Source organism: Castor canadensis, chromosome 1 (genome assembly GCF_047511655.1).
Source record: "Castor canadensis chromosome 1, mCasCan1.hap1v2, whole genome shotgun sequence".
Taxonomy (NCBI): Eukaryota; Metazoa; Chordata; class Mammalia; order Rodentia; family Castoridae; genus Castor; species Castor canadensis.
The window spans coordinates 51,934,387-51,954,161 of NC_133386.1; the positions used below are offsets into that span (position 1 = coordinate 51,934,387).

Genomic DNA, 19,775 nt, shown 5'->3' on the forward strand with positions numbered 1-19,775 from the left:
TTTTTTTTTTTTTTTTTTTTTGGTGTAACTGAGGTTTGAACTCAGCATCACAACTTGGAAAGCATGTGCTCTACTTCTTGAGACATACCTCCAGTCTATTTTGGTTGAGCTGACCTCGAACCTTGACTCCTGATCTCAGCCTCCCAAGTAGCTAGGAGTCACCTGTACCTGGCAAGAATAGGGTCTTACTTTTTGCCTGGGATGGCCTGGTCTGTAATCTTCCTATTTTATGTATCCCACTGTGGCTGGGATGACAGGCATACACCACCACACCCATTTTTTTCCTATCAAGATAGGGCCTCAACTTTTTTGCCTGGGCTGGCCTGGACTGGACTGGACTGGTGATCCTTTTTATCTTAGTCTCCTGAATAGCTGGGATGACAAGCATGTGTCACCACACCCAGCTATTGGTTGAAAAGGGGGTCTCACTAACTTTTTGCGTGGGCTGGCTGTAAACTATAGTTCTTCTCAGGTAGCTAGGATTGTAGGTGTGAACCACTGGCCTGACTTTTTTTTTTTTTTTTTTGGCAATTCTGGATGTTGAACTCGGAGCTTCATGCTTGCTAGGCAGGCATTCTACTGCTTGAGCCACTGGGCTAGTGCTTGCTTTAGTTATTTTTGAGGTAAGGTCTTGCTTATGCCCAGGTCATCCTGGACTGGATTCTCCTACTTACACTTCCCTGAGTCGCTGGGATGTCAGGCGCATACCACCACACCCAGCTGTTGGTCACAATGGAATCTCTTGAACTTTTTGCCTGGGGTAGGCCTTGAAGCATAATCCTACTGATCTCTGCCTCCTGAGTAGCTGGGATTACAGGCATGAGCCAATATGCCTGGCTGATTTATGTAGCATTTTGATACCTTATTTCATTTGATAGTACAAATGTGAGAGATATGGAAGGAATCCTCATTTTGAGCAACTCTGGTTACATTGAGAGATTAAGTGCCTGGATGTTCAAAGCAATTGAGCAGTCTGACTTGAACTCAAATCACCTGACTTCAGGGCCAACCTCTTGGTGTGTTTTTGTTTTTCTTCTATATTCCTAATACTTTCTGGTCCTAAGAAGAGAATGTGCCTCAAGCTACAGGGCCCTCCACCCTCCATTTTATGAAGTGTATTTTTGTATTTAAATTTTTAAAAATTTTCTTATAAATGTATTGGCTCTCACATAATTTTAAAAGATGAATTGTTACTGTCATTATAAATGAATTCATACTTTATTGCTCTTTTTAACTTTTCTAATAGTGAAAATCCCTTCTTTTGATAAGCATACACATTAGTTAAGGCTCAACTTTTGATCTTTTTGTATAACTAGTTGCATAGTATCTAATGACCTGTGCATGTTAGCAATACATTGTTGATTTGCTCATTGTCAATCTAAAGACTGATTTCCTTGGCAGATATTTAGACTTATGTAGGCATTTGGCATTTTATGTTTTGGGCAGTGTAACTTTAAATCTACATAAACTTCTCTGCCTTTTGCCTCTGCTGTGTTCATAGATTCCAGGAGGGCTTCGTGTATGGACCTCAAGCGTTGGAGGTAGCAGACTTTTCAGCAGAAGGTAAAGCAGAGTGTTGCCTTCTGGTGTCGTGTGTGTGTGTGCTGGGGTGGGTATTTATGGCAGGTGAGAGCTTTTTGCGAGTGTAACCACAAAATTATTTATGATGATCCATTACTTTCACTAATTTTTAAAATAGTTAATACCGGCACAATTTAGTATTACTAAAATCTATAAAACATAGAAAACTTTAGATAGAACTAAAGACTAAATTTCATTTTCTCTGCTGTTAACAGAGTAGGAGTGATTAAGAAAAGAGAGCATTAGTATAATGTATAATATTCACTGGGTAATTTTCTCAGACTTAGCTTTACTGTGATTTCTTCCTGGGAACTTGTCCAAGTTATTATTCATATGTTGTATTCTTCCCTGCTGCTCCTTTTACTGAAAGATTACTTCACAATAAGTAAGAGACAGCCTAATCCATGACTCATGGCTAGAGGGTAGACATTCTCGTGTTAGGTTCCATGTGCCAGAAACGTTAGTTTCCAATATGCTAATTACCTCTCTCCTGAACTTGTTAATATGCTCTTCTCTCAAGTTAGTTCTTGTTTCAGTAGAGAAACAAATACATCCCACATACTTGTAAAATATGTTTTTCTAGAGACTATCTTAATGAGTTACTTTTTAAGAAAATAATGTGATTAGAGATCAGAAATTCTGCATACTTTTCCTGGATAATGCTTCTTTTAAAAATTTTATTTCTTAATACTTATTTATTTTGGTGGTACTGGGATTTGAACTCAGGGCCTCTTACTTTCTGGTAGGTGTTTGGCCCCTTGAGCCATGTGCTCAACCTGGATAATGCTTTTTTAATTAAAAAAAAAAAAGAAAATGTTTGCCATTTATGTGCCACATGTTATAAATACTACCTTTTGTGAATTTATGCAACCACTATGAACTTTCTTTAGATAACACTTGAGTAGTTTTTTTTTTTTTTTTTAAGATCAACAGCAGCTAACATAATGTATTCCTAGATGTAAACTGAGTAACAAAGGTAGTTTTTAGGTAGATTCTAAGTGAGAATTAGAGGAATTATTTTCTTCTTTTTGTATTTTAATTTTAGAGTAATTGTTTTCTTACGTCTTTTGGAAGTTATATTTGTTTAGGTATCAAGCAAATGGCCATACATTACACTTTATATTCAAGATGCACATCCTTTGTGGAGTTGGGCAGTATTTACTCATACAGTCTCTACTTGCATTATGTTTTGCCATCAACCGATTTTTACTGTTTCTTTCACTTTTCCCTGTTTGGAGAAGCTGCATTTCTTAACTAGATGAGTTTCAGGCTGTATATTGAAGTAAGCTACAGTTTTATATCCTTAGTCCTTTTATTCTTGTCAATGGCCATTTTTTATTTATCAACAATAAATCGAAAGTAATTTCTTTTAAGATCTTTTCATACTTCATTTTTAGGCTAGTTGGCTAGTTTTATCACTGTTGAATCATGCACACTTATGGTTGTTCAGCTAACATGACTGTGTCTATTTTGTTATCAATTGAGAATCTTGGTAATTATCTATATCAAGACATAGGAAAACTCCTTACCTATGCCCCTACCCTTCTTCAGTTTCTTTGGGGAAAATGGGATTAAATGGATGCTTATGAAAGTATTTAAAATTAATTGACTTTAATTTTAGAGCAGTTTGGGGTTTATAGAAAAACTGAGTATAAAAATGCAGAGTTCCCATATGTCTGTTATATTGGCCCTTCCCCCATTTTTCCATATTTTTAACATCTTGCTTTAATATGACATGTTTGTTACAACTGATGAAGAGCCACCATTGTTACAACATTAACTAATGTCCATAATGTACATTAGAATTTACTCTTTGTTGTATGTCCAAGGGATTTTGACAATGTTTAATGGCATGGGTTCACCATTATCACATCATAAGAAATAGTTAACTGCACTAAACATCTCTTGTGCTCTACTTCCTGTTCATTCCTGGTTCCTTGTCTCCATATCTTTGCCTTTTCCAGAAGACCATAGAATAAGAATTGTATAGTATGTAGCCTTTTCAGATTGGGTTCTCTCTGTACTATGAATTTAAGTTTCTCCGTGTCTTTTCATGGCTTTAATAGCACATTTCTTTTTAGAGCTAAATAATATTCCATTGTCTGGACATCCCAGCTCTATTCATTCACCTACTGAAGGGTATGTTGTTTACTTCTAATTTTTGGCATTTATGAATAAAGCTACTATGAAGATTTGTGGCAGGTTTTCTTGTGGATGTATTTTCACATCATTTGAGTTAATACCAAGGAGTACAGTTGTTGGATTATATGCCAAGAGTATGTTGAGTTTTATAAGAAGCTGCCAAATTGTCAAAATGTCTTCCCAAATGACTGTATTCCCTTTCTGGACATGGTGGTACATGCCTGTAATGCCAGCATTTGGGAGGCTAAGGCAGGAGGATCACAAGTTAGAGGCTACCCTTGGCTACATAGCAAGACCTTGTCTCAAAACAAAACAACAAAATAACAAAAAAACCTACACAAAGTAATTGTATTCTCATTAGCAGTGAATAAGCACACCTGTTGTTCCACATCCTTGTCAGAATTTGGTGTTTTGGATTTTAGCCATTCTAATAATTGTATAGTGATCTGCTCCCCGCCACCTTCTTTTTGTAGTGCTGGGGATCAACCCAGGGCCTCATGTATGCTAAATACTACCTTAAATCTACACCATGTAAGTACATGCTACCACTGAGCAATAACCTCTCACTATTGTTCAATTTGAAATCTTGTAATGATATGATGTTGAGCTTCTTTTCATATGCTCAATTTCCTTCCTCCCCCCCTCTCTCCCTCCCTCCCTCCTGCCCTCTCTCCCTTTCTCCCTCTCCTTTCCTTTCTATTTCATCCCCCTTCCTTTCCTCTCAGAGCCTCATGCTTGCTAGGCGTGCACCTTACCACTTGAGTCACTTTGCCAGCCTTTTTAGGTGCTGAGTAGTTTTCGAGATTGTCTTGCTGAAAACTGTCTAGACTGGCTTTGAACTGCGATCCTCCTGATCTCTGTCTCCTGAGTAGCTAGGATTACAGGCATGAGCCACCGGCTCCCGGCTCATATGCTCAGTTTCTATTTGCATATCTTCTTTGTTGAGGCATTCAAATCTTTAGCTCAATTTTTTATTTGGTTGCCTGTTATTAAGCCTTGAGAGTTTTTTGTATATTTTGGATGCCATTCCTTTGTCAGATATTTGTTTTGCAAATATTTTCTGCCAATCTGTGGCTTGTCTTTAAATTCTTAAATGTTTTTCACATAGCAGAAGTTTTTAGTTTTAGTCAAGTCTTCCCAAATTGTTATTGAATCTGAAAGTCACCAATTGCTAAGCCCAAAGTGATTGAGATTTCTTTTTAATTATGCTATATTCTAGGAGTTTTATAGTTTTGCATTTTTTTTTGTTTGGTGGTACTGGGGTTTTGAACTCAGGACCTGGGCTTGACCACTACTCTGACCCTTTTTGCTTTTAGGTTATTTTTCAGATAGGGTTTTGGGCCAGCTTCAGAATTCTGTCATCCTATCTAAGACCTCCCTCGTAACTGGGACCCACACCCATGCCCAGTTTATTGATTGAGATGAAGCCTTGATAACTCTCCCTGGGCTGGCCTTGAAGAAACGACAATCCTCCTAATCTCTGCCTTCTGAGTAGCTAGGATTACAAGTATGAGCTGCTGTACAGTATACCTGGATTATAAAGTGTTTTTTTTTTTTTTAAATTAAAGACAGAGTCTCTTTATGTAGCCCTGGCTTGCCTGGAACTCACCTTCCTCCTGCCTCAGGTTCCCAAGTGCTGTAATTACAGGTGTATGCCACTGTACTTGGCACCATATTGTTAGTTTTTAACAAGGATAATATCAGTCTTCCAATTTTGTTCTTCAGTTACTGCGTTGACTTTCTTGGTGTTTTGGTGTTTCAGATCAACTCAGTTTGTCAGTGTCTACAACATAACTGGCTGGGATTTTGTTGACTCTATAAATCTGTTTACAAAGAGTTGGCATCTTCTCAATATTGACTCTTCTTAGTCCTGTACATGAATATCTTCATTTTGATCTTTTTTGATTTTTTTCATTGGAGTTTTGTAGTTTTCCGCATATATATCTTACATTTTGTTAGTTTATAGCTAAGTTCTTTTTTTGGTGCTACTGTAAAATAATATTGTGTTTTAAATTCCCAATTCCATTTTTTAAAAATTAAATTTTTTTATTGTTGTACTTAGGGCACATGTGACATTTACACAAGTTCTTACAGTACATCATAATTGAATTCATCCCCTCCAATTGACCTTTTATGTTTACCGTGCATCTTACAACCTTGCTACAATTGCTTATTAGTTCTAGGAGTCTCTTTGTTGACTCTTTGGGATTATTTTTCCACAGACAGTCATGTTATGTGCAAAGTTTTGTTTTTTCTACCCAATCTGTTTATGTTTTATATCCTTTTCTTATCTTGTAATAGCTTGGATTTCCAGTATGATGTTGATTATGAGTCATGAGAGCAAGCATCCTAATCTTCCTGATTTTAGCAGGAAACCATTCAGTTTCTCTTCATGAAGTATGAGTTTCAGTGGATTATACTATTCAGTAGTGCTGTTCATCAGATTATTGAAGGACTCCTTCCCTCTCCCCTCTATTCCTTCCTTTCAACTTCTATAAGAAGATGGAATTAAGTGGATTTTCAGAGAAGTATTTTAAATGATGGGATTTAGGCAATTACTTCATATTTAGTGGTGTACACTAAATATGTACTTAGCTCATCTTCTCTCTTGTGAACTTCTGTAGGGCAAAGACTTTACTTCAATATATTATTGCAATCTTTGTAGTGCCCCTTATGCGCTGCAGCACACATAACTTTGTTGAATGAAAAACTTAGTTCTGAACTCTTATTGTAAACCTCCATCTCACTAGAAAAGTTAGATAGCCAATAATGTTGTTTATCTAAATTAGTCATCTATCAAAGACCTGGTTATTAGCTGCAAGGTATTATGTTGACTGCAAAGACACATTTAACAATGATATCAACTCTCTAGAAACTTATTATCCATAAAGAAATGTTAATGTCAAATGTGTGTTTCATTTTTCCTGATAGTATTTGGGAAAAACTCAGATGTGTATCCTGTCCTAAGCATTCCTAAAGCATGAAATGTCCATTTGTGGTCTTCTTCCATAGTCTCTAAAAAATGTTTGCAGTTTTCAGTTAGGAACTGACATTTTTTGAGCCTGTAAGTAGATGCTGAACACTGCTAGACTTTACATATGTGGTGTCATTCATCTTCAGTTATGCAATTTAAGTATTATTGTTCCCTTTTTTTTCTTTTGTTTCAGATCTGGAGTTTGAGCTCAGGGCCTTTCCCTTGCCAGGCAAGTGCTCTACTATTTCAGCCATGCCTCCAGCCTATGATTCCCAACTTACAAATGTAAAAACTGATGATGTTACCAGAAAACTAGTCTCCTGGTTCAATGCCAGTTCACAAATAATGAGAGCAGGGTTTTGAGGAAAAAGAAATAATGCTAATTATTCATCAGATGAAACTCTGTGGTTCCACTTCTTAGAAAAAAATGTCTGGTTTTTAAAGGGGAGTTCAGGAGCTCAGTTTGAGTATGTGATGGAATGCATGTCCCAGAATAGGTGCTGGCCTTGGTTCTCCAGGTGCCCTGGCGCCACTTCTTTGGAGCTGTCTTGACTGATAGGTTTACTTCTCTGGTGGTCAGAGAGAGAGAAAGGGTAATTGAAGATTAGAGGGAGTTAACTATGGGCATGTAGACAAAAGGGAAAAAAATGTCAGTTTGATTAAAAAGCACAGTAAACTGGCCGGCATGCAAGCTGACTGCACTTCAAGTTTTTCCCTTTTGTAGTTCCTGTTACAATAATATGACGGTATAGGTAACTCATTAGTCAGACAGGCTCTTTATATTGCACACTGTGCAAAAGTTAATGTAGAAAGTGGCATCTGATGAACGTTGTGAGTATAGTATAGACATGCACTTGGTGAATGCAACAAAGAGAGCTTTGACCTTAGCCTAGGGTGTTCACAAAATATCTGTAAAGCTTGAGCTTATCTGATGGATAAGAAGAATTAAGGAGTAGATAGATCAGGGAAATTAGTCAGTATGAGGAAGACTGAGGGCCCAAGACTGAGCATTTTGTGAGTGACAGTTTAAAGATTTCTACTTTCAGAGTAAAATGGAATAATACTAAAGTTATCTTGTATTTTAAACAAAGGCCCCTCTCCTTCATTTCTCTCTGTCTCTCTCTCTCTCTCTTTCTCTCTTTCCCTCTTTCTCTTTTGGTGAGACTGGGGTTTGAACTCAGGGCTTCATGTTTGCAAAGCAGGTATTCTACCTTTTGAGTCACACGCCCAGTCCATTTTGCTCTGGTTATTTTGGAGATGGGGTCTTGTGAACTATTTGCCCAAGCTGGCCTCAAACTGTGATCTTCCCAATCTTAGTCTTCAAATCAGCTAGGATTACAGTTGTGAGCCACCAATGCCTGCCTTTTTTTCTCTTAAACACTGAGTATGAGAGAGTGATCGCAGAACTCTTGTATAACTCCCAAGTTAATCCCTCAAGGTCATCTTTGTCTGAAGTGTTAGTTTCCTCTGGCAAAAATCAGAGGAAAAGTGGAAGACCAGAGGAATGCTAAGTAAAGGATTTTCCTAAAATCAAATAGATTTTGTTCATTCCTTTTATTTATCTAATTTGGCTAAGTAGTCAGAAAATAACCATCAATATGCTAAAAGCTATGGAGTTACAGAGGCTTGTAGGAGGCACCATTGCTTTTAGTGCTTAATTGGGAAGACACAGATAATGTAAAATAACTAGAAACCACTTAGCAGTCTTAAGTGCCAAATAATGTATACATTTTAGATATTGTGGGATCATTTTTCTTAAGTGATGGTCTTCAGAGTTCTGTCCTCCCTCCTATTTTCATGACTTTAATTTCACATCTCTATTTCTAGCCCACATCTCCCTCAAAAGTATAGGTTTGTCCAGATGCCCCTTGGACATTTCTGTGTAGACATTATCATAAGCAGTTCAACTTCAATTTCTTTAAAACTGAGTCAATGGTGTTACTGTCATCCATTGTCCAAGGTGGAAACTGGCAGTCGTTCTTGCTTTTCTTTCTCTTGTTTCTTCACTATATGTTTTGTTGGCATTGTTTCCCAATTGTCTTTCAGAGCCATCCACTCTTTTGATTTGCTCTGCCACCATCTTAATTGCCCAGCCTGGTCTTGAACTTGTGATTACAGGTGATCCTCCTGCTTCAGCCTCCCAAGTAGTCGGGACTATAGGTAAATGGCATCACACCCTGTTGTAGTATATATTTTTAAAAGGAACTTCTCCAGATTTTCTTGTTATTGTGGAAATATTTTTTAGGTTGATCAAGATCATTATGTTTATTTCAATGCAATATTTACGATATTTACGATACTTTGTTAGCTCTTAAAGAATACAGAAATGAGTAAGATAGTCCCCTATCTCATTTGGGGACAAAGCAAGGAGCACGAGTCAAATTCCAAGTAATTTTAATAGAGTGTGGTAATATGTTTTATAGAGTTTTGAGCAAAGTTCTTGCCCTACTAGTGATATTCTTGTAAAATGTCCTCAGTGTCAAATCTGATGAACTTTTTTCCATATTCTACATTTGATACTTTTGCCCACCTGTCCTTTAGTACTTTTTGTTGGCTTCTGTATGCCAGTATCTTACTGTTTTTTTCTTTACCTGTTGCTTATTAGTTACTTCTCAATTGTTTTTAAGAGAAGTTTTGTCAAAGTGGAGAAGTTCAGTGTTAGATAGTGAACAACCATATACCCTCTGTCTAGATTCAACTATTATTGTCTTTCTGCATTTGTTTTATACTTCTTTCTGAATATAGATGAATGTTTTTTGTAGTACTGGTGTTTGAACTCAGGACCTCACACTTGCTAGGCAGCCACTCTACCACTTGAGCCACTCTGCCAGTCTAGATGAATGTCTTTTGTTGTCACATTTGAAATTAAGTTTCAGGTGTCATAGCACCATCCCCAAATACTGGAACCTGCATCTCCTAAAAATAAAGACATACTTCTGTATAACCATAATATTATTATCCTACATTTAAGATGGTTAATAAAATAAAAATTAAAAATGTTAATCATAATAGCATAATATTATGTAATATCTAGTCTATGTTTAAATTTTCTTAGATGACCTACACATAAACTTTTAAAGCTAATTTTTATTTGAACCACAAATGTAGTCAAGATTTTGACGCATGGTTGTGTGTGTGTGTGTGTGTGTGTGTTTTAAGGTACTGGTGTTTGAACTCAGGGCCTCACACTTGCTAGGCAAGTGTTCTAACATTTGAGCCACTCCCACAGTCTTTTTGCTTAAGTTATTTTTCAGATAGAGTCTTATGCTTTTGCCCAGGGCTGCCTTGGACTGAGATCTTCCTACTTCTGCCTCCCACATGGGTTGTTATTCAACTAAGAAAAAGTTCCTGATATTGAGAAGTGTTATGGCATTGAACTGTTTACAAATGAAACAGTAGAATGTCTAGGATTTGTTTCAAAGTAATTAAGAAAAATAGAGGCAGTAGTAATAAAATTGGCCATGTGTTGATAATTGTGTGGATACATACAGTATCATTGTCATCTATTTATTTAAAAAAAATTCATGATAAAAAATTTAAGCCAAGTAGGATGGTCCACGTCTGTAATCTTAGTGCTCAGAGATTTAAAGCCAGCCTGAGCTACATTGTGAGACCCTGTTTCTAAAACCCAAGGGCTGGGGATGTAGGTTAGTGGTAGAGCACTTGCATGGCAAGAGTAAAGCTCTAGATTTGATCCCTAGCACCGAAAAAAAAAAATGGTATTGTATAATAAGTAATAGCATTTTCAAATAAGGAATCATTCTGGGTGAATATTAGACTTATGAAATTGAATAATTCAGATTGATGCCGATGCAAAACTAAATTTTGGTTTTTGTTATTTCAAGTTTTTATTCTGTTCCTTCCCTCCTAAAAGGAGATGAGAGACAAATACCTTCAGAAATGGTCTGTTTTACGTCTCTTCTCTCTATTCCTTTTTTGTCTTTTTTCTTGTGTCATGTTCTTTCCTGGGCATTCAGAAGTCATCTCCTCTGTGCTGCTTCTCCCAACACAGTATCATTACCTTTACAGGCTTAAACTTTCAAACTGAAACACTATAGGTCCTTGGGACCAAAGATGACCCAGGGCTGGCCTGGACACCTGGTAATAGCATTGAGAGGAACCAGAGATCTTTGGGTCAGACTAATTATGACTATAATGAATGGTGTTTTGGCTGAACCCTAACTATGCTTTGTGTATGTAGGTTGATATGAGTGATGCTGTACCTTGTTACAGTTTGCTAGGGATTAGGGGACTGTTCACTAAGTGTAGACATTATTGAAAAATGTAAAACTTTTTAAAATATTAAATTGGTTCCCAGTATTTCATTCAGATGTTTCTACTGGATTTGCTTCTTTATACTTGAGAAATTCTTCTGTGAACTACATTTAAATTTTACCACTGAGCCTAATTTTCTGCCTAGGACTAAGCTTTCATTTTAAGGTAATATTTTCTGTTTCTTGCACAATATGTGCCTTTTATTTTTTCCTACTATCTGTAGAATTACTTGCATCAAGAATTTTATATGTTGGGTATGGAGGTGTATGCCTGTGATTCTAGCACTCAGGAGGGCAAGGCAGGAGGATATGAATTCAAGGCCAGCCTGGGGCTACTTGGCCAGTTTAAGGCCAGCCCAAGCTATAGAGTAAGTCCTTGTCTCAAAAATTTTTTGTTTTTCCAGAACATAATATCTCAGATAGAAAATAGAATCATTGTCTTTGCATAATTTATTTTTCTTATTATATAATGTTCCCATTGAGCAATTGTTTTCCATTGTGACTGCTGATAGTGAAGTTTTCATGGTGTTGATGCATATTATAGACATATAGGAGACATGCATATAAATTGTTGTTGTACTGGGGCTTGAACTCAGGGCCTACACCTTGAGCCACTTCACCAGCCCTTTTTTTTGGTGATGGGTTTTTTCGAGATAGGGTCTCATGGACTGTTTGTCCGAGCTGGCTTCAAATTGATATCCTCCTCATCTCTGCCTCCTGAGTAGCTAAGATTACAGGTGTGACCCATTGGCACCTGGCCCATTTTTTATATTTAAAAATATAAAAATGTATATGTATACATGTTTTTACTACAGAAATTTTTTTGAGACAAGGTCTCACTATGTAGTCTAGGCTGGCCTGGAATTTGCAATACTCTTGCCTCTCTTGCCTCAGCCTCTTGAACACTGGGATTACAGGTGTGTACTACCATGCTTGGCTAAAATATATGTATTTTCAATCCTCTGAATTTATTTAGTAAATTCCTTTGATTATTTTTAAGGTGGGACTGGAGGTGTGGCTCAAGTGGAAAGTGCCTGCTTTGCAAGCGAGAAGTCCTGAGTTCAAACCTCAGTCCCACCCCTCCCCCAAAAAGGTGGCTATTTTAAAGCTGTAATTTCTCTAGCCATATTATCTAATACACATTAAAATGCAGAAAGAAGTTTCCCTGAAACTGTAATAGATTTGTCTGTCATGTTATTTAGAAATAAAACAATTTAGAAATAAAGTAGTTTTAAGGAACACTAAGTTGCCTTTAAAAGCCAGGCCATTTTAGGCTGGCAGAATGGCTCAAGTGGTAGAACACTTGCCTTGCACGTATGAGGCCCTGAGTTCAAACTATGTACCATAAAACAAAACAAAAAGCCAGGCTATCATAGCAAGACAGGGTCGGTTTACCAGCTTTTCAACATTGTCACATGAAAGAAAAAAGTATACTTTTTATGATAGGTCACACATACTGGAAATATGCAAGCTGTTGGAAACTAATTACCACAGTCACTTGGAGGAACTCCTGGAGAGGAACTCACATGTGTGATGAGAGCAGAGAAGCTTCCCTGTCCCATGTGCCTAGTCACTGAAGTATTTCTGGAAGTTGTAAAGGATACTTCAGTCTTCATGCTCAAGTACTGGCATCTGCCCAGAGATTTGCGCTGGCATGTTACAGTGCCAGGGAGTCTCATATGCTCTGTGAAGTCTTGCCTCTTCTCCACCTGGTGAACTCAGAGGTTCCTCATCACTACTACCTTCTGACAGTGTGCAAAGGAAACATGGAAATGATGCATGTACTTTCTTTCATTCTCAGTTTGAAAGCTGCAGATCTTAAAATTGCAGATTTTTATATATTTTATTAAATAGATAGAAGTTATATTTAAACTTATTAAGTGAAATAATTACTAGGTTTGTTCCTGTTCCTATCCTTATAATTCAGAGTAAGAGGCCTATGCCTCAGTCTGTTCTGCTAAAGCTTCAAATTCCTTTGACAGCCTGGATGTGAAATTCAAAAGCCATTAATGTGATGTGTTAATTTTGCACTTTTTGACTTAACTGCAAAAAAAATTTTATAGTTTCCATGACAACGATAACCTATCCAGATTGTATAATATTCTTTACAGTATTAAAAATAAAACTGCAATTACATGAGCTTCTGAAGCACTTCATTTAGGGGAACTGGGAATTGAAATATTTCTGTTGAAAATGAATTATGATTGTGCACAAAAATTTGTCAAAAAGTTTTTATAATTTTGTTTCAAGAATTTATTAAACTTAAATATTTAGTAATAGATAGCTGATAGTTAATCTAATTGTTAAATGTATAATATGTACACTGTAAGCATTGTGTCAGAGCATCTCAGGCACATAGATGCTTCCACATATACCTGTATGTACATTTAAGTTAGAGAGGGACACTAACTTTAATTACCTTCATATACCTGCTGCTTGTGCTTTTTAGTGGCTTCTTAGTAATCTGAAAAAGCACGAAACAGGATGGAGAAAAAGGAAAAAGATCATTTAAGCTTTCCCTTTTTTATTTTGAGACAGTCTTTCTGTGTAGTTCAGGCTGGCTCAAACTCATTATGTAAAATAGGCTGTCTCAAACTCTTGATCTTCCTGTCTCAGCCCCCTGATTACCAGGATTACAAGAGTGTACTACCATGGCTAACTAACCTGTCCCTAAGTTTTAACTTTGCTTTTGAAAACATGTCTAAGCTATTGCTTTGAAAATACTAAAGATTACTTCAATGGGTGATTATTTCCTGAGTATCAAATTATTTTGGATCCCTGTTCTAATTTAAAAAGCAATATTATTATTATCACTGAAGTTAGTTAACATAACTTCCTTCATGTTAATGCAAATGTTTTTAACTTTTTGTGTTATCTTCAGCATATGTATAGATGCATATATATGTTATAAAGTGTAATTTGTGTATTTTCTTGGTAGTATATGGTAAATATTTCCGTGTTTCTAGTGACTTCAGAGCCATGATTTTAATTATTGTGTTCTATAATTCTTTGACATCCTTTTGTTCATCCTGTGACATATTTGGTATATATTCCATTTATCAAAATGCTGTTTAATTATTTTCTGAATGCTGTGTAATAGAAAAAATTGGATATGATTATCAAATGGAAGAAAAGTAACCATAACTCAGTTACTTACCAAAGCCATAGATGATTGTGAAAAATCTTCAAAAGGTACATAAAATGATGTTTTAAAAAGACACTAAATAACCTCTTAAACTGCTTTATCTGCTAGTAAACACAGAATGGGAAAAATGAAGAATAGCTAAGTAGGACAAATGCAGCACTACTAGGCACTGTCATTTAACAAAACCATCATGACATGTATACTTTGCAAGACCCTATTACAGTCAAAGGACAAAATCTCCAAGGCACGGATTATGCTTCTGTTATCAGAACAACTCATGATGTGATCCATAATTAAGGCATTTAGCTGGTGCCTTCCTGCTGCTGGTTCTCGAGTCAGTGCCTTGAGGATATTTACTGTGTTGCACTAGCCACTCACCTAATGCTATTTTTCCTTGATGTGTTACCATTCTGACACACTGTCTTCTCTTGGTTACACACCCTGGTAATTTGGGATTTTCTAGGTTCCTAATCTTGTCTCCACTGTTTGCAAAAACCCACTGTAAGTACTGGGATTGTCCAAAGAGTTTCCTGAGAATGTTATGTTGGTGGTTATGTTCTGAATTCTTGAAGGCTTTTGGCTGGGTCTGGGAGCTTATGGATATTCTATATCCCAGGTGAAAACCTGTGTGTTCCAGTGGGTCTCCCTCCTATGAGTGCTTCTGATAGTATGAAATTAAGTGAATCTGGGAGTTTATGTTTGTCAGTTATTTTTGTAGTGAATATTTGTTATAATGCTTTCATAGATTCATATAATTACGATAGGAATGGAATTATCTTGCAGTATGTTTGAGTTTATATTTATGCTTGTTTACTCTTTGAAACCAATGCTGTGTTTAGTATCCAATTCTGTTAAATTTTGAATTTTGTGTTTTGGCTGTCCGGTGTTTCTATTGTGACACAAACTTCTTTTGGTATTTCATATTTCTGTGGTTTAAATATTATCAAAAATAATAATCTTTATGAGAATGTTTTCATATCACTGAGAGGATAAGTGCACTCCCATTGTTTTTGTAGTTATAATTTTGAATCTGAATGCAATATATGGGAAAGTAAACATTTTTTTTTTTGTTCATGTGCAGAAAAGATGAAAAGGAATATGCACTGAAGCAAATTGAAGGCACAGGGATATCCATGTCGGCTTGTAGAGAGATTGCAGTAAGTGGATATTTATAGTTACTTATTTTATTATTGATACTGAGTGAAGATTTAGTTTGATATGAAAATTTCAGTAATTATGCAGTTTATGGCTACTTCAAAGATGTTAATTAGCTTAAGGATATTCTATGCAAGATGGGAAATTTGCATAGACTTTACATTACTTGAAAGCTGTATTTTGATATTCTGTTAATGGTATTTAGGATTTGTAATATTAGAAATACTGAACTAAATTAAGATGAAAATTTTTATGGAATATTAATTGTTCTAATTAATTAATTAATGTTAATTTTTCTGTAATTTTAGGACTGATATTTCTTTAGAGAAATGGACCATATCATTAAATCTCATGCATTTTATTTTTTAAAAAATATAGTGATAAATTTTACCAATTGCCAGAAAAATAAGTCCACCATAGTAATAAGGTAAAGAAAGATGTCTTCTTTTTCTTTGTCTTACTGTGGCATACCCATGCAACTAAGAAGTGGTTGTCAATAAGAGTCCCTTAATCTTAATTGAGGGCTAGATAAGATACTAGACTTACTCAGTACTTTCAAGTATTAATTTATTTAATTTTCAAAATAATCCTGTGAAATAGTTACTTTCAATATCTTCATTTTACAGATCAGAAAACAGGCAAAACCATAATTATAGCTTAGAAGGCTTTACTCTATTATATTACCCTATTTTATTTCTTCAGTAAGGTTGCTAATTAGGGCTTTGTCATGATACTGCATTGATTAGGGACTTTGTCTCTAAGTTGTAAAGTACTTAAATAATTGTTATCTAATAATTTTTATACAGTTGTTTATATTGTCATATTCATCAGGGATTTCTTTAACTTAGTAACTATTCAACATATTACCCACAGTTCCACATTTCTGCTTCACTCCTATGGAAATACTCCATCACTCTTTTATAAGGGAAGTGATGACCTAGGGAACATAGCCTAACTTCCTATTAAATTTATGAGTTGAAATTGGTAGGGTATATGTTTGCTGAAGCTTTCTCTTGAGGAAAGCTTTAAAATGCCTATTTATGTATAAAGTTCTAATTTTCCTTAGTTCATTTCTACCAACTTTGAAACTGTTGTATTAAATTTCACATATCCAAAGTGAAGAAGTATCTACTTAGCCTTACTATGTTTATTTCGTATACCATTTTAATTATTTTTATATTTCACCGAGTTTAAGTTTCTTCCTAAATATGTGTCCAACTTTATGAAAATATAGATTTGTAGAAGTAGATGTGTAGTTCACCTTTTCTATAAAAGGAACAAAATCAAAGAACATGATTAAGATTTCTGTGGAAATGTATCTGTGTATGAAGACAGTATAATGAAATGCACTGTAAGTTGTTGAATAATAGGGGAGCAGGGCAATCAGGGAAGAGTAAGCAATAGAGAGGGTTAATCTGATTGAAGTATGAATCATACTTGTATGAAATACCAAGGTGAAGCCCCCTTGGACAATCAATACATACTTAAAAAAATGTAGGTCAGGAAGGTAAAAACAGCCTGGCAGAGTGACTCAAGTGGTAGAGCACCTGCCAGGCAAGCATGAGGCCCTGAGTTCAAAAAGGCTCTGGTGGCCCATGCCTGTAATCCTAGCTACTCAGGAGGCAGAGATCAGGAGGATCGAGGTTTAAAGCCAGCCTGGGAAAATAATTCAAGAGACCTTATCTTGAAAAAAAACCTTTACAAAAAAGGGCTGGTGGAGTGGCTCAAGGAATAGGACCTGAGTTCAAACCCCATTACCACAAAAAAAAAAAAAAAAAAAGAAGGCCCTAAGTTCAAACCCCAGTGCCACTAAAAAAAGAAAAAAGAAAGAAGAAGTTTTTTTTTTTTTTTCAGATTTTTAACATGGTATTTTGTAATAATTATTTCCATTAAAAGTTTGGCATGATTTTTTTAGAATAAAACTAAAGAAATTATATATGAAATTACCTTAGAGAGAAAATTCTGTTGTTTGGTTTTTGTGTTCTCCTTAAAAATAAATAAAAAGTTTACTTTTGAACTTGAAGAGTCAGCTTTAGACATTTCCTTATTAAAATTTGGGATTTACTTGCCCCATATGGTGATGGTCAATAGTTAAGTATATGATATACTTAGCTTCCTTGGCAAAATAACATTACTGATGGCTTTTATAATGAAAAATGAAATGTTTTAAGAGTTTTGGGATGGAGTTTGTTGTTCTTGGGAACTGATATAAGATTATTGCACAGGGAGGAACCACATTGTAGTGTTTTTCATTTTCTGAAAGGGATGAAAAGGTACAAGAAATCAGCTAGCAAATGGAATCTCCAATCCTGTAGTATCTCTGCTTTACTGTATATGTTAAGTCATGAGTCTCTTGAAAGTTATTTGTGTTTGTGTATACACATTTTTGTAGTATATTTCAATCTTTTGTAGTATATTTATTCTATTGAGGAGACTAAGTGCTAAATCTTGATATCGTCAGTAGATGATCTAAACTCATGTTGTTCCATTAGTGGAAAAGAAATGGGCCATGTAGGTTTCTGGGGTTATGTATAAGGTGAGAGAAGTGAGAAGGAACAGTTTGAATAGAATCATTGGCTTTTCTCACCAGTTGTGTGTATGTCTGTGTGTGTGTCTGTGTGGTATGTGTGTGGTATTGGTGACCCACTCAGTCATGGATGTAGCTGAATACTTCCTCATTTCCCCCTCTCTAGGTAATAGACTAGTTGGCTGTTGGTAGCACTTTTAGGCACCTGTGTGTGGTTGCTACATCTCTTATTTCTGCAAAGATTTGGTAAATTATTATTGAAGATTTGGCTTTCTTCTATGTTAGTATCCCTCCCTACTAAGATCAGTGGAGTTATTTCAGTTCTCCTAAAAATATAAAATTTATCAGCTTTGTAGTCTTCCTCTAAGCAATTAGATTTAATTGGCTATTTTAATTTCCTATTTTTAGTGTTATTTTTCTTTTGAATAATATCGAAGCAAAATTGTGCTAGTGATTTAAATGCATAGTAAAGGACTGAAAATTCATCTGATACTGGTATATGCAGAGCTTGAAAATAAATGTGCAGTAAGTGGTGTTATTATGACAGTAAGTGGTTGTTATTATGGTGTTTTCCCATTTAAACTAATCAAATGTAGTTTTTAGCTGACAGTGTTGCTACTGTGGTCAAAATAAATTATTTTTAAGACTATAAATTTAATTTTAAAATGATTCTTACAGCAAATACTAAATTATAAAATTTAGCATAAACTAAATAATCCTAAATTCAAAGTAAGACAATGAAATGGGAAATAAATTTTTTTTTTGGCTGTACTGAGGTTTGAACTCTGGGCCCTGTACTTGCTAGGCAGGTGCTCTACCACTTGAGCCACACCCCCATCTCTTTTTTGCTTTAGTTTTTGAATAGGGTCTTGAGTTTTCTTCTATGTGCTTTTCCTGTAGCTGTGAGTATAGGTGTGTGGCATCTGGCTCAGCTTGTTGGTATAGATGGGGGTCTTGCTAATTTTTTGCCTAGACTGGCCTGGAATTTCAATCCTCCCAATCTCCTATTTTCTAGGTAGCTAGCTTTAGAGATGAAGATTTTTAAGGGGAATCAGGTATATCTTGATTTGCATGTAGAGCTGGCCTTGTCAGGGAAGCAGGCCTTACAGAAATTTGCAGGTTGTCTAGATTCTCAGAAACCATGGACCTCTTTCTCCTTTAACACTGTAGCTGCTCTCCATAGCCACAGCATCACCTTAATCTCATGAACTGCTTTGACCAAGCACTTCTTTTCAAGCATGGTCAGTTCAAGAATCTTAGAAGTTGTACTTCATAAATAGGTCCAAATATTATGTGTCAAAAATAAAAATTTGCAAATTCTTCCCAGCAAGGCTTTTTTTTTTGGGGGGGTATTGGGGTTTGAACTCAGGGCTTCATACTTACTAGGTAGGCACTCTACTGCTGGAGCCCTACCTCCAGCCATTTTTGCTCTGGTTGTTTTGGACATAGGGTCTCACTTTTTGCCCTAGTTAGCCTAGACTGTGATCCTCCTATTTTATACTTTCCACCATTGCTGGGATGGCAGGTGCACACTACCATGCCCAGCTTTTTTTCATTGTGATGGGGTCTCACATATATATATGTTTTTGCCTGGGTTGGCCTTGAACTGTGATCCTCCCAATGTCCACGTCTCTAGTAGCTAGGACTACAGGTGTGAGGCACTAGTATCAGCTCCAGCAAGTCTTTAATTTTAAGCAGTGTCTTGCTATGATTATCCTGGGTTTTATGTTCCTGATGTGTGATCACACATCCCTCTAGTTGGATACTTTGTAAGTAAAGAAGCCAAGGATATCAGGTAGCTCTAGTGCCCTCTTTCCACACTTGCAGGATGTACCTGGGACACCATTTTTGACCCTGGAGCAGTAGAGCTTCTGAAGACTTCACAACTCTGTAAACGTCTTGCAGCTGAAGGAGCATGATGACAGTCCAAAGAGGAGATTAGTTGTACTAATCTGCTGTGGGGCACTGTGATCATTT

General features: G+C 36.0%; 1 protein-coding gene across 7 annotated transcripts in view; it reads left to right on the forward strand.

The window, feature by feature from the left end:
* Positions 1–19,775, forward strand: part of Cdk19 (cyclin dependent kinase 19) — a 153,404-nt gene that overhangs the window by 25,298 nt on the left and 108,331 nt on the right. For 2 of the 7 annotated variants that reach the window (XM_074076776.1, XM_074076781.1), the window contains exons 2-3: positions 1,502–1,563; positions 15,198–15,273. The exons of 1 other annotated variant lie outside the window; for it this stretch is intronic. In XM_074076776.1, coding sequence (XP_073932877.1) covers positions 15,250–15,273 — 24 coding nt within the window. In that variant the 5' untranslated portion in view covers positions 1,502–1,563; positions 15,198–15,249. Of the gene's footprint in view, positions 1–1,501; positions 1,564–3,662; positions 3,721–6,904; positions 6,927–7,033; positions 8,858–15,197; positions 15,274–19,775 lie in introns of those variants that run through there. 4 more of the 7 variants (XM_074076766.1, XM_074076792.1, XM_074076786.1 and 1 more) reach the window with 4 other exon arrangements.